Source organism: Diachasmimorpha longicaudata, chromosome 6 (genome assembly GCF_034640455.1).
Source record: "Diachasmimorpha longicaudata isolate KC_UGA_2023 chromosome 6, iyDiaLong2, whole genome shotgun sequence".
NCBI classification, from domain to species: Eukaryota; Metazoa; Arthropoda; class Insecta; order Hymenoptera; family Braconidae; genus Diachasmimorpha; species Diachasmimorpha longicaudata.
Window position 1 is genome coordinate 9,342,804 of NC_087230.1, and position 15,370 is coordinate 9,358,173.

Below are 15,370 nucleotides of genomic sequence, written 5' to 3' on the forward strand. Positions count from 1 at the left end.
AAACAGAAGATGAGTTCAGAAGAAATATTCAGAGAATATCTTCTAAGCGTAGTTATTTTTTAAACCGCCCCTGTTTTTCATCAAATACAAAAAGAAAATAGTCTCAATGTCTCAAGTCCATGAAAAACATCATTTATTCCATAAAAATATTCACAAAATAAATTTAATAAAATTATAAACTCATCTCATTTATTTCACTTTATACAGAAATTAAATATTCTCCTATTGTTTATTAATTCAAAAATAATCAACAAAGTTGCGTCGAGAGTGCGGATTTCAGTACCACCAGAGAGTCGTCACGTTCCTCTCGCTAAGTCGTATCCGAAAAACATTTTTTCAAAATTTCTGATGTTTTTTCTTTAATTACTCTGTTGTGACATTAGCACTCATATATATTTTCATTTTGTTTTAGCAAATACAGTAGCGATAATAATGGAGGTAAACGGGATTTCAGTGGACTGACGGAGCACACTAAATGTGTAAAAAAATAATTTTTATGATTTTTTGAAAAGTCTTATGAAATGATAAAACGTAACAATTCGATGCTTCCCTTTTTGAGTATGAATCACTTTAACAATGGCAGATATATGAAAAAATATAAAACCAGTTTTAAAAATAATATTCTCTACAGAAAGAACGGTTGGTAGAATTTCAAATGAATAGAGTTGTCAATTCACTTCAAGAAAATATCAGGAGACATTCATTTAGGAACCTGCCAAAGCTGAAAAAGGTCCTCGAATATTTTTTCCTAAAGTCATGTGTGAGAAAAATGAAGCATTCAATAACAGAAAATTTATTGGTTACGTTTTGTCATTTTAGTAAAGATTCAATTGAAAAAACCAAATGATGAGACTATTTAAAAATTGTGTCACGTCCTTCATCGGTGCAAATCGATTACAGGTGCAATGAGGTACGGTGATATATCTTGATTATTGATTAATGATTATTAATATTGATGCGAAAAGCACCGAGAAGTAAACCAATCGATAATTTCTTTTGTGAAATTTTCTCAATTATTAATCATATTCTTTCTTTCGTCTCATTATTTTAAAAATGATTTTTCAGTGGGAGTAGGTTTTTTCTGTTGGTTGAAGGGCTCTGACATCTAATCGTTAATATCCCGATATACGTATACGAATAATATGTATATCAATACATAATTTTTGTAATTAATTTTTCTCGTTAAATTTATTTAGTTGAATTCATTGCCATCCGCTCGAGGTTTGTTCAATTAAAACTCTCGTATTTATATTATATAACGCACTCTCTCACTCAGATTCTCTCATCAATAATTAATTAATTATTTTTTGTTCAGTTAAGCCAAGATCAAATGATTATTTTTCGTGTTATGTATTTTTCTTTTTCCCTTTTCTCGTTTTATATATATTTCTTTAATTCATCTGGTTTCACTATCATCTTTAATCAGCCTCACGCGCACTTTTTTCTTTAATCATAATTATCAATCACTTTCGTCTCTCGCTGCCCGCCAATCATCATTTACAAATTCTAACTCGATTAATTCCGGTACGAATGAATACGAAACTACTTATGAGATAAATTCTACGCTATACAGGCTACCAAAAAAATTATTATTTAAATTTTTCGAGGAACCACTGCAATTGGGTACGTCAGACTGTTGTGATAATAAATCGCTTTGCGTTTATTTCAGTCAATTAAATTATTTCTCACTAAATACTGCAGACACTGTGGAGTGGTACAGCACAGGGGATAAGTCCAGATAATTGGTTTAATAACTCAGGGGATGTCCTTTGTCAGGACAGCCTGTGAGACTAAAAAAATGTTCTACGCAAGAAAATCCTCGAAATTTCTTTGGAACTCACTCATTATCAAGATAATTTCGTACAAATTAACTTGTAAATATCTGTACTAGAGAGTTTCAAGAAAAATACCAAGGCTGATTGTTTCTAAAGAGTTCACATGGATCTTCAAATATAGCAATTATGTTGAATTACGATATGACTACGCTACGGTACGACCTTGGATGAACATCATTATTTTTCGATTTTTTTATTTGAATTTTTTTATGTAAAATAATTTGGAGTAATTATAAATGTTCATAGAGGTCCTAACCAATAATCACGTAATTATAGCACTCGGAGATAAAGACAATCCGAAAGGGTTCCCGCCCTACTGTAAGACTACGCCTTACGGAGATGGCAGATCTAGGGGAAACGCCCATTGTACACGGCAAGAAATACATTATTCCTAGATTGGTCATTCTTTGCGGTTCGATGATTGGTCACCTCTGCGGGATACGCCCGTGTTATTGAAAACAAGCGGTGCCGAACTCACTCTATAGTGTCCGACGGTGTTTACAGAGTTTCCGGCAATGTCGGCGTCTCGGTTCTGAAGCCAATATTTTTAATTTTGAATATCAGTAATTTTATCTGACGTGCCCTGTCCAGTCGTCCCAATAATTTATTCCCAAAACATACTCCCAAGACTGGCAATTCGACTGAACCACATTTTTTCACGTCACTCTTGCTCTCTCTACAACTTCTGCTATCTCGTATTTTTAATATCTACAGTGTTGCTTGTCCAAGCTGGATCCGTCAAATCTCACTCACTCGATAGAATAACTTATTAATTCATCGATTCATGAAATACAATCCAAGGATCCAGTCCCATATCGTGCAACTGTCACAGTGAAAATATTTTTTCGAAAATTACAATTGGATTTTTGCTACTTAATTCCTATCATTCATCTTTTTCGTAAAAATATTTTTACAGTGATTCAACTCTCGCCTCGAGTTTAATCTAGACGTATAATATATTTATAGATAATTTTTTTTGCCTATTATACGAAATATACACAAACTGAGGATTTTTCTTTCAAAACGTAAAATAAAGCGAAAAAATTACAAAATCGTTGTCATTTGAGTTTTCATCTTCAATCCTTGAATAAAGATATGGATCTTCAATTATTCGAGTTTATAATTTTTCTCCCTAATTCATCGATTTGAGTACAATCTCTACTAATTCACTTAAAGTCTTCATGATCGCATTTTATTTTTAATTTTAAACTTCGATATTGCAACATTCTTTATTTGGATATGGTGAGTGACTTTTGTTTCATTGTTTAATTCCTTAAATCCTTACGTAGACGTAGGGGTAGGTGTCTAAGGGGCTAGTAGAACGAGTTCAAGGGCTCGGGGGACACGAGGGGATGGGGTAATGTTGCCTAGTGGGTGGAGTACTACGCTTCGATCTGGTCATCGGACGTCATTATGTCTGGGGCCATCGAGAGGTCCTCGGCCATGTCCTCGTCTTGGCCTGAGTCCTGGCCGTGACTCTCTGGGTACTCCCGATCATCAACACCCTCATCGTCGTGGTCGTGCTCCGTTTGAGCTTCCAGAAGCTCACGTTTTATTAATCTTGAGAGCTTTCCTCCTTCCGGGCTCTGACCCTCTTGCTTTATGTGCATTCCTGGTTCATCCAGTGGTGACCTGCTGAAATTCATGCAGCTCTTTAGTATAGAATCTTTGGCAGCTCTGAGACTGACCAAAATGATAGGGGGAAAATTCATGGACGGAAAGTGCAAAATTTTCTGAAAACAGGCAGAAAAATCTCTTTCACCAGATTAATTTTATATGCTATAGTAATTGCATATAATCGTAGATAATTTTTGTTGAAAGAATTACTTACAGTAAATCATTATGTTGCATAACATGTTCTTTATCTGGACTAGTTGCAGTCGACGTGCACATTGAATTATTCAGAAATCCCATGTTCGACTCACCCAATGCAGCCTGGAAATACTCAAATTGCATTAGAGGATTAGTTAGTAGTTCGTAGTACCCAGATCCCTACACATAAAACGTCATCGCAGTTAATCAGAATCGAGGGATTAATTGTTAATCGAGGTTAAGAAATGAAGTTGAATCATGGAAATTATTCATCAGTACATTTGTGATAGAAAAATAGAAATAACATTTACATTAATAATTGACAGCTCTTTAATAATTCCACGAGACTACTATTTTCATTGCCTTTAAACCTACATCATATGATTGATCAATATAATTCGGTGGTGAAATCGTGGATTTGGCTAAATAAATATTTTAGATTATTGGGTTCTCAAGGCATTGACGGTGTCTTTGACATCAGAGATCATTAAATGAATAAAATTCATATTCCTTCATCGTTTCACTACCGAATTATTCAAAGAGTTATTTATTACACTGGAGGTAAATATTTACCTGGAGATTGGCGTTGAGTGCTTCACCATACATTGTAGGACTGTGCGTGAGTGTCGGGCTCTTCGATGGAACTCCCCTAAATTACAAAAACGAAGAAAATGAGTAAATTCAATGACCCAACAGCCCTAAGCTCCTGAAATTACTTTACCAATAACATTTAAGTAAAAGTGAATAAATTTAAAGATTATATAAAAAATGGGAAGGAAAAATTTGAAAAATGATGTGTATTATACATATAATATGAATATTACGAGACTATCGATTATTACGTACACATATACATATAGATAAAGAAGAAGCGAAGAGAAAAATTGGAAAGTGGATGAGAGATCAAAAATGTTGAAAGTGAGAAGATTAAAAATAGAGAAAGAGAAAAATGTTTAAAATTCCAAAACTACGAATATCAAAAAATTGTAAAAAATGGAATTCTGTACAGACAGTTGTCCTTACCCCAGTGGACATCGGGATTATCGGCGGTGGTCTTCGAAATTGTGTGATCGAGTGTTAAAGAAGTGACAATTATATTAAAATAAACGCCTCCATTCTGTCACATTCTATTCGTTTAGAGAAATAATCAAATTCACTTCAATTTTATGGACTAATAGTTTAAGTGAGAGAATGGCTTGAGTTTCTATAATCAGTCTAGGTTCACCGGAACTCACCTCTGACCCTTTCTCCACCAGAAATAAACATTGGAAATACGTTTCCAATCGTTTTGTGAAAAGCGTGACAGCTCATCGATACCGAAATATTCTCAAGCTCCCCAATAAATTATAACAATTATTTTCATCATGAGCCAATGAGAACCATCGTGTAATTCGACAGAATCTTTGGAATGGTATTACGTGCATATTATAGATTCATGCAAAATTTCGTCGGACTGATCATGGAAAATCGCAAGCGTTTTATTGAGAAAGCGAACAAGAAGATTTATATAAAAAGACTAGAATATTTGAAAAGACGTAAGAGAGATAAAAATGTCAAAAGTTCAACGACATAAAGATTTTAAAAACGATGAAAAATGGAAAAGATTTTAAAAGACATCGATAATTTGATAGTTAATATGATTATACTCCTGATACCTGAGCGATGATGATGAAGGGGTCCGGAGCCAGATTCACCCACGTACTTTGTTTATCCGACAACACACATTGCATTATTTTTACACATGCGCTAGTAGCATGGACGCGGCAACACTCATTGAATTCACACATTAGGTTAATCAACTTAAATTAATTAGTTACATGAATCGAAAAAAAAATCATCTCTCATTGTAAGCGAGATAAGGAAGAAGAAATTCAACTGTAGGATTATCATTTTTTCGTGATGATTTTTTTAAATTTGGTAAGAAATTAAAATAACCGAAAAGTTAAATTAGGAGTTTTCCTTATTCTTCTTAATAAATCAAGGGAAACATTCACCCGTCCACTCAAATCCCCCGAAAATTGGCTGCCAAAGCGCTACCGAAGCATTAGGTAAGCGAAGCCATCGGGATCTGGTCAAGGATCGTCAATAATCAATGAAAAAATCATAAGGACCTACCCATGCGCCTGGTAGAGGTCGAAAATAATGAACAAAACCAAACTGTCATGCAGGACAACTCCTATGAACAACAAAGCGCTGTATTTTCGGATTCTGGAGAAGCACAAAGCCTAAGTTTTCTGAAAGCTGTAGATGAACTCGGCCAACTAAGAGGAACGTCTCGATACTCCATTAATTCTGCGCGATTTAGCAAGCAGGATTGTCTTGTCAACATTGTCATACTTTTCTACGGGACAATTCCATCATTTTATCTCTTTGCGTCTCAGGGTAAGGATCTACGAGGCCAGGCACGATGCGTGATTTGAATTTTTTTTTTTCAATTTCACTTTAGGGTTTCGTTTCTCTTGAGTCAGGTGCGAACCGCGGAGAGCTGCTGTCTGCTCCGGAAAATATATTTTACTCTATCGTATTCGTTACAGTGGGGATTTTGCTGGAAATTTTGAGAAGAAAGAAGACCAAACCAATATTTCAGTAGTGAAGTGGTTGACTTGACTCCAGAAAGGGTGAGGTGCAAGAATAAAATATAAAAAAGATATTGAAAAAAAATCTAGCCATCATTGTTCATTAGTGAGATGGACTGCAAGAACACATTGCAGTGAAAAAATCATTCGTCTTGTTCCTACTGAAGAAATTTTCAGCAAAACCTTTCTTCGAGTTCTGAACTTTCGCTGGGAAAAAAAACATCGCCAACTCCATTCTGTTTAGAAACTATTTTTTAAACAACAGCAATTCTAGTTTCACCACTTCACTACGAATAATGAACATGATAATGAAAAATCAAGCCAATTGTGAAGATCGAAAGATTTCGAGAAGTTTTCCAGGAGTTTTGAAGATTTCTACAGTTCGTCGATGGATTTTTTTAATTAAAAAAATCATAAAATAAAATTAATGAGTAATTTTGATCAAGAGCGAAGTGGTCAGCAAGCTCACCGCGCGTCCAAGTGGAAAAAATAAATAAAAAGTTGGGACAGAGACAACGACCAAGCGATTCGTTCCGCCTTCATACCATGACAATGAAAGATAATCCCCTCAAGTAATGACCAATGAATCATAGGAGTTAATCGATTAATATCGACAATTAAGTGCGAACAGTCGGATTTTCATTATCCACAATCACGGTACTTCATTGCGTTACGTTTCGCGCCAGCCAGCCAGCATTTTTTTTTTCTAAAAAGTGGTAAGTGCTTACTGTGCGGAGAGGTGGGGTGGAGTGGGTGATGGGGTTGGGTCATATTTCCTGGGGCGGCCGCGAGACAGATGCCGTCGCTTTACGAACTCGGCGTCGTCCACCATCCAGAATGACCCAAAGTCGTCCTCATAGCGCACAAAACACTTGTGCAATGATAGATTGGTGCGGATGGCGTTCTGTATACACAGACAAGAACCACCAAGAAATAGAGAAAAAGAGAGTAAAAAAGAGAACAAATTGTTTTTTTTTCTTGTTGATCTTTTGATTTGTCTAAAAAACAAAAATTAAATCTGTTTTAGATTTTTTTTTCCTCTCATGGTTTGTCTCTCGTGATATATTTTTCTTGCGTTGAGCTTCTCGTCGGCCTTCAGCTCTCCCACGATGTTTGTCTCGTGATTATTTTTCATGGCAAATTGCTGATAATTTTGAATTCAGCTCAATTCAAAAAATTGTTTACGAAAGAAAGTGACAGCGAGAGAAATATAAAAAATGACACAACACTAAAGACTTTTAAAAAAGGGGGTGGGGCTGGATAATAATATGTAAAAAAAATAGTTTCATTTGTCCGGCTCTCTTCTCACTACCTGACACGTGCAACACACATTTTCAATTATAGATAATTGTATATTCAATCGTAAAAAGATGTATTCTGTTGGTGGATCAATGCAACCAGTGATTTCCCTCCAATCACTAAACCCCTGTGGACCATTGAAGGCCACATCTCGCGCGATCTCCTCTTGGGTTAGTCGCTGCAAAGCCCATCATGCTTGTTAAGCCACACTCTTTGTATATTCTTTTCTCTTTCTTTGTATCTACTCCTAGACTTTCGCTCGCTTATCGTTTTCACATCCACGCAAATTTTGATTTTTTTTGTTATGTAAAATCCTCCAGACGGCGCTTGCGCGAACGGCAGCTTTGCTGGTATTCTCACACACGGTAAAAGTTCAATACCTTTTGAACAATTCGTTCAGGGAGTTGTTAAATTTTGTTGCTCTTAAATGAACTTGCTAGCGAGCGATTTTTCCATGTGAAATGCATGGAAGGTCAGTGAATAACCATATTCATTCTTTCAATTAATTCCAATTGTTTAAAAGGTATTAATTTCCCTAGCAGGCAGACATACACAACACAAGCTACACGATGAAATAAATACCATGATATATCATAAAAATTTATCTAAAAATGAGCTAATTCAATGCTATAAAATACACAGATATGGAACAAATGGAAAAATGTATAAAGGGGTAAATGTAAAAAATTGTATATAAAACTGTAACACCAAAGGCGACGGGTAAAAATGCAGATTAGAAAGAGTAAATGCGATGTGATTAAAAATATGAAAAGTGGAAAAAGTACAAATATCTATAAAAATGTATAAAAGTGCGCACATGTAGAATAGGCAGAGAATATAAAAAATGTAAAAGTACGTTGAAAAATTGTATAAATATGGAATAAAAATATCTATGAAAAATTTATAGTGATAAAATGTTTCAAAAACACTTAGAGAAGAATAAATATTAAGTTTAAAATGTTGGAGGGGTAATTCCTCTGAGGTGAAGACGCCATGTCTGATTATTCTCGTCTCTGTGAGGTGTAGCCTCCCATGTTGGCCCATATGTGGTTCCAATAGGGCCCGAATAGGCATAATTAAAGCTCACTGTAGGGGGACTTGTAGTCCCAGAACAGTGCGAAGAGAAAAATTCTCTGGGAAATTGAATTTGTCCGCCTCAAAATTTTTTGTGGCTCGGGCACTCATCTTGCAAACTTTTTTGGTAGTTGCTCATGTTATTACTTTTCAAAATTTCGGTGGCAAATATTTTTTTAACGAAATAGATTCATTTTTAGGGAATACGGTTTAATTGTTAATGTATTTTCCAATGAGAGGACCCGATTGATTGGTGGAAAAGTGCATGAACCCGACTCTCACCTCAGAGGGCTAATTGTAGCAGGAGTATAGCAATAGTACGACAGATTTACGGAAAAAAAGTAAAAAGATGTGAAAATGTGTGGTGGAAGGATGCAGAGCAGGATGAGGATTGGAGAAAAATTTGTTCAAAAGCTGATTGAGAATAAATAGTATATATAAGAGAATTTGAAGATATTTAAAAAATTTTGATAAAAAAAGTAATGAAATATACGAAAAAATACGCGCGTGTCAGGGGGAGGGGTAACGTACCCGGTCGTGCTGCAAGCGCGTTGAGGGCGTCTCTTGTAAAACTCCACTTCGTCCACAGTCCATACTGCCCCTTTCACGTTTTCGACTCGCATGAAACATTTGTGGAGAGACAGGTTGTGTCGCACTGCGTTCTATACAAAATAATACACATACTAAATAAGCAAAAAACGCAAAAAACGAATTAAAAGCCAACTCAAGAATTAAAAATAAAATATGAATGAATAATCTTGTGGATGATGATTAGTGGACGATGGCCGAACGTTGTGAGTTATTTTCCGTTAGTGGTTTCGTTCATATAAAGTAAAGAAATTAATTTAACAGGAGGGTTGTAGCATCTGGTCACAAATTCCGTAATTGACGTAATTTTTAAAGTCATGGTAAAGATGATATTGAATAAGTGAATAATTATTGACAAGAGCCGACAACATAATCCCTCGAAAACATCAACTGTTTCTGGTTAAAGTGTTTCGTGCTAGAAATCACCGGAATGAGGAAATGTTGGAAAAATCAGGGGAAAATGTCTGAGTATGCTGCATCATTGGGAATCCCCAACTTTTTTAGATCTTAGTGGCATAGGAAGGCAAATTAGATGGTGTGTTCGAGGTTACTCTCAATCAAATAAAAACTGATTTGACAAATCAAATATTTATATGATAATCTAATGTCATAATTTATATGATATGATGATAAGAATATATCTAGTTGGCTCATGATGTCTCATAAATTTGCCACCAAGAAGTTGACCCCCCCTGGAAATTAATGTGCCCCACATGGGACTTCTAGAAATGTTTGAATGATTGTGAATTTGTTTGAAATGTGAGAGTGATTGGAACTGCTAACAATAATGAGTGACTATTGTTTACTGAACTAATCAATAATTCAAATAATAATACGGCAGAGGATGAATGTTCTGTGACGTCAACATTTGGTGATTAATAGAAGAAGGTTAAATGAACTAAATTATCTAGATAATTAAATCATGAAAATTATAAACAAAATTATTAATTCAAAAAGAGACACGTTTTTGTTTTGCATTCCTGTATCAGTTAAATGCAGAGCTAGGTATCTAAAAAATCTAGGGATAACGACAACAATTATTTCATGCCGCAGGGCTGAACAAGGGTGTAACGATGGAGGAGGGTTGTCTCCATGACAGTAGACTCCAGGAACTCTCCAACAGGAGCATCTTCTTTACTATCATTTTGGACCTGCAGATTTTTCTTCAATTTTTTTGAATTTTCCTTCTAAACTATGCTTTCTTGTTTAATATCGTTCATTGTTTTTTCCTTAAACTTTTTTCTTTCAGTTTTGTTTAAACACAGAACCATGCGAGGCGAAGCTTTATGGCAAAACGTTGATTACACACTCATACTTTCGATTTTTCATCACTCATACGATCTCATTTGTACCATTCTTTTTATTCATTAGAATTTATTCAGTCTATTTTTAGAATTGCGGAGAATTTGAGAATCAATTTCTCTGCAGCTTTACTGAGCTAAAAACATAAATAGATTCTAATGAATTTATGAGAATTCTTCCCCCCTCCCCCTTCTCAGGAGTGTCACCTGAATCACTCCACCACAGCCTGTTGATGGAAAATTTCATTATCCTACAAAATTAATCGTCTGATTTGTTTTTCATCGAAAAATTAAACAATCACGTCTAATATTCCCCTAATTTCATTTTACCCTCATCTCGAACTACTTTCCCGAATTGGCGAGTGACAAGGTAATTACCCACGTCAGCTATTTTCTGATTGAACCCTTCATAAGTCATGTCTTCGAGTAGCGCGAAATATTTTTCTGCTGAAATTCTAAAGTTCTAGAGAATATTTTTTTATTTTTCGATGATATTACGAAGAGTTTATACCTTCCATGTTGCGGCATTCCGCCGGAAGTAGCAGAATGTATTCTGGAACCAGTTGTAAATTTCGTTGAGCGTCAACTGCTTGTCCGGTGATTCAATTATCGACTGTAAATAAAATTTTATTTAGTGCAAATGCCATTGGTATTGAACTGGCGAATTGCAGTGAGCCAAGTTATTTATACAAAAGTATACAATCCTGAGATAATTGCATAGTTAATAACCATGTCTTACTTGGCTCATCGCATTTAATGTCGCCACAAAAATAACTCATCTTATGTCGTAATCAACAAGGGATTTAATAAATCGCTAAATGATTTAATGTAATTCCTCAGATAAGAAGAGGCTGGTAATAACCGACCTGTCTTATTAACGAAGCGTACGTGAACGGTGGTCTCACGTCTGCATTCTTGTAGAACTCTCTATTCCGTTGAATTTCTAAAATAAGAGAATGTCGTTAATCCTATCTCACTCTAATTTTCTTGAAAGCTTGATGATATATTTGGAGTGAAGTGAAGTAATAAAATAATTTTCATTATTGAATTAATACACATGAATATTCTCGGAATGTCTCCAGAGACACGGCGATGAACACAAAATAGAATATCCAAATTCATTTGAAGGCACGTTCGACTGTAACAGTAACTTTTCTTCTGAAAATGTTATCTAAAATGGCGTGAATTCATTTCAAATTTTAAAAATAGATTCTCAGGCTTAGTCAGACGTGCGTTACCATCTAGAAGACGGGTAACTTTGCTCTAATTATTTTCCAATTAATTATTCATCAAATAATGTTCACCAACTTTGGAGATTGTAATTTAAAAAAAAATAACTTCACTTCACTCACCCCATACTAAATAAATGATTTTAGGTTCGATTTAGTCATACTACCTAGAGAAATGGGAAAGAGAGGGTCGCAGAATGCTGCATAATTGATTAAAAGAAAAAGAAAACATCAAAGAAACTTCATAATTTTCACACAGCCAAGTAAAACAATGACAAAGCTACATTGGATAACACCGAAATAAGGTCAAGACAGTACCTTGTTGGACGTCAAGGCCAGCGCGCTCCAGCATGTAGGGCAGTCCTACACGGTGGGGAGGGCAGGCAGCACAAGAAACGAAGAAACAACAGATGCATCGGTAAGAGAACAAAAAAATCAAAAGGGCATTGTTTCAAAAGTCATGTTCACCTCTCTTGATATTAAATTACTATCTTTCATCACTCCAGTCTATTAAGGGAAAACTTACGCGTCTTTCGACACGCCAACAAGGTGTCCAGTTCATTGGCCAATGCTTCCAACTAACTTTTCTCTTTTATTTCAGTTCATCGACAGACAGAAATGTGCGAGAATTTAAAGTAATTGGGGAAAGAGTCTTGAGTGAGGACCGCAAAGGGCAAATAGCTACAAGACTTGGACAAATTCATTATCAATCAGTACAGCCTATTCAGCATGAAGTGATGTTACGGTGAAATTAAGGTGATGGTGTTGATGTCGTAATTTCGTTTGGAAATATCCAGAAATTCTATTCAGAGCAATAAACAAAGAAAAATCGTGATGATTTGGACTTTGCGACTCCTCAAGGATTTAAGCCTTGGTTAATATTGCACTGAGAGTGTGAGTGACGAGATATTTGCGAATAGAATATGGAAAATATAGTATGGAGTAGGTCTTGTGACGTTTATCTGAAAATTACCCGTTATTGGCATAATCTTCAGAATAGAAAACAGATGATGAATATCAGAGACGAAAATTTCGCATGAAATCTTGTCAGCCACTTCTAATTTCAGGGGACAGCCCCAAAGTAGGCAAATACCACAGAAACGAGTCATTTTAAGATGAAGTGATTCATTTTAAGAAGTAGATCTCATGACATTTCATCTTTGAATAGTAGATTCCCGCATTGCTTTCATGATTAACCCAATGGGATTATCGAAGTGTCACTTTTTACCCATTTCACGCTGGTATGACCTAATCATGTATGTGTAAAGATAAAGCACACAGGCCCAATGATAAAAGCACGCGTAATTTTGAGAATTATGAGCTATCTGTATATGAAAATGTTATTACTGAAAATGTAGTGTTAGTGCTACCACCACCTTAATCATTTAATTAATCATTTTTCATGAAATTTTACCTTCATTAATATCTATGCCAGATCTATCGATGGATACCCTGCGCCTTACAGTCCCCTCCTCATACAAACCTACGAATATTCAATGTTTTTTCTTTAAATAATCTCAATTCAATTACGGACTCTTGCCAGCGCGTTGAACGCATTTGTTATGAAGAAAAAAAATCAACGATACGTCAATGATTAATTTTACGAATGCTCGTTAGAACATTTCCAGAGCAGTTAGTCATTAATTGATACACAGTGGCACAAATGTTAGAGTAATTGCCTGTCATTAGTAATTTTTTCAATATCAAGAATTGTTGATCTTACCTCCTGCTAGGGAGAGGGCGGATTTATCACTGATTCTTCTCCGAATGGGTCCAGCCATGCTTGGAAGGGCTCCTGGTATGCTTGTGATGCTGCCAGGCATATTGGGCATTGGTGGCATGCCCGGTAGATTCGTCATATTTGGCATTGGGGGCATGGGACCACCTGAGGGAGGCAATTGTCCACCTGCTGGTGATCTTACTGCCGATACTAGAGCTGACATCGACACTGTTGACACCTGGGAGACACTGAAGTTGGGAGGGGGTTGACTCATTAACCCCGAGGATAAACCCAGCTTCGGTAAACTCGATCCCGGCTGGAATGGAAATGCAGAGGTTCGATCCATCATTTCGTTATACCAAATATTTTCAACCCTAGGCAGTCACACACATCATGATTGTTTTAAAAAATAACTACAAAAGTATTTTTATGATGATGGTGTACTACAAAATCAATGGGGACTGTCACCCTGACGATATTCGACGCCGAAAAGTGTCCCGACTTATAACAACTTTCCCAAAAAAGCTCAAAGCATTAGAGGTGCGAACAAACACAAACAGTTTCGGATTTATCAACGTCCCAACTGCTAGAGTGCTAATTTATACACGAAGTTGTAATTAATAATTCATCGTCCGGGTTTTGGTGAATTCTCCCCCATTCCCTCCGAGACCTTCTGCGATTTATATCGCCTTAATTAAAACCCCTAACAAGTTACGCAGTCAGAGAATACCAATATCGCATTAGTACTGTCGTCTCTGAGGAATAATCACCAAAAAAATATTCTCATTGTCGATGTTAATTCCTTCGCCCTGTACCTCACCCAATTTTTATTCGCATCCTTCTCATGTCCTCCAGCATTTTTTGTCAAATTTCATACATTCCTCAATTTTATAAATAAAGCCAAACCAACTCACGGATGATTCTAATGACTTTGGTGGTTCAGGTGAGGCTATTTGTTTAGCAACATGCAGATGATGCATCATCGCCGCTAGTATATCCCTCTCCTTCTGCAATTGTATTTCCAATTGTGTAACCACTTGCAACTGTACCCTCGCCTGCGCCGTCGACCTGTCATCCAGGGTATGCTCTGTATTTAGATGTCTGCAAAAAATACCCAAAATCCCCAACAAATAAGCTCAGTGTCTCCTGGTTTTGTCAAACAAAGTGTGCGAAGAAAGAGAGATGGATGAAAACTGAATTAGACACTTGAGTTTTCCTTTGATGTCAATTCTTTTCCTCCACTGGGGAAAATTCGAAGGAACCACGATGGCAAAGAGGATGTGCGGGGTCGGAGGGGATTTGTTAGAGCATGGTGGGGGATTAGGACAGAGGGGCATAACGATGCGGTCGAATGTCGTGAATATTAATGAGACAAAGGTAATTAGCGTTCTTCTTTTCCTTCTCATTTTTTTTTCTCAACGACTTGTTTGGGGACTTGGCGAGACTGTGATTACAGAGACGAGGGGAGGGGAAAGGAGGTGGAATGAGGGGTTGAGGGAGCCTGAACACGTCAATGCTGAATAAGGTGATTTTTTTTATCTCGAAACTTCGACAATCCACTTTCGGTAATTTTTGCAAGATGTTTAGGTGAAACTACAAAGCGTTGACAATTCTTCATTGTCAAGAATTTCTTTATGGATGTGATAGATTTATATAGATATATAAGATTGCAAATATCTCACTTGCGGAATGCTTGATAATCATCACAGAGCACTTCACAGCTCGGCCACTTGCAAACCCCATGTCCATACAGAGGATTACCTTTGTCATTGCAAGAAACGTCTAATGGTTTTTCATCTGGACCTGAGGTACCATTTACGTCTGATCTTCGACTCAACACCATTGAATTCATCAAACCTGGAACATGATTCAGATCGTGTCGACGTGCAAATGTACAGTAAATTTCTTATAGTTATAAATTTAATAAGAAGAAAGA

At 36.2% G+C, this 15,370-nt stretch overlaps 1 protein-coding gene across 23 annotated transcripts in view; it reads right to left on the bottom strand.

The window, feature by feature from the left end:
- Nucleotides 1-116: 116 nt before the first annotated feature.
- Foxp (Forkhead box P) overlaps nt 117-15,370 on the bottom strand; it is a 138,264-nt gene continuing 123,010 nt past the window's right edge. For 11 of the 23 annotated variants that reach the window (XM_064123311.1, XM_064123325.1, XM_064123327.1 and 8 more), the window contains 12 exons: nt 15,117-15,291; nt 14,349-14,535; nt 13,438-13,750; nt 13,129-13,197; nt 12,033-12,077; nt 11,882-11,914; nt 11,352-11,428; nt 10,997-11,098; nt 9,128-9,258; nt 4,221-4,296; nt 3,667-3,827; nt 117-3,470 (listed from right to left, as the gene is read on the bottom strand). In XM_064123311.1, the coding sequence (XP_063979381.1) occupies nt 3,218-3,470; nt 3,667-3,827; nt 4,221-4,296; nt 9,128-9,258; nt 10,997-11,098; nt 11,352-11,428; nt 11,882-11,914; nt 12,033-12,077; nt 13,129-13,197; nt 13,438-13,750; nt 14,349-14,535; nt 15,117-15,291 (1,622 nt within the window). In that variant the 3' untranslated portion in view covers nt 117-3,217. The remainder of the gene's footprint in view (nt 3,471-3,666; nt 3,828-4,220; nt 4,297-9,127; nt 9,259-10,996; nt 11,099-11,351; nt 11,429-11,881; nt 11,915-12,032; nt 12,078-13,128; nt 13,198-13,437; nt 13,751-14,348; nt 14,536-15,116; nt 15,292-15,370) is intronic. The other 12 variants (XM_064123316.1, XM_064123315.1, XM_064123314.1 and 9 more) reach the window with 12 other exon arrangements.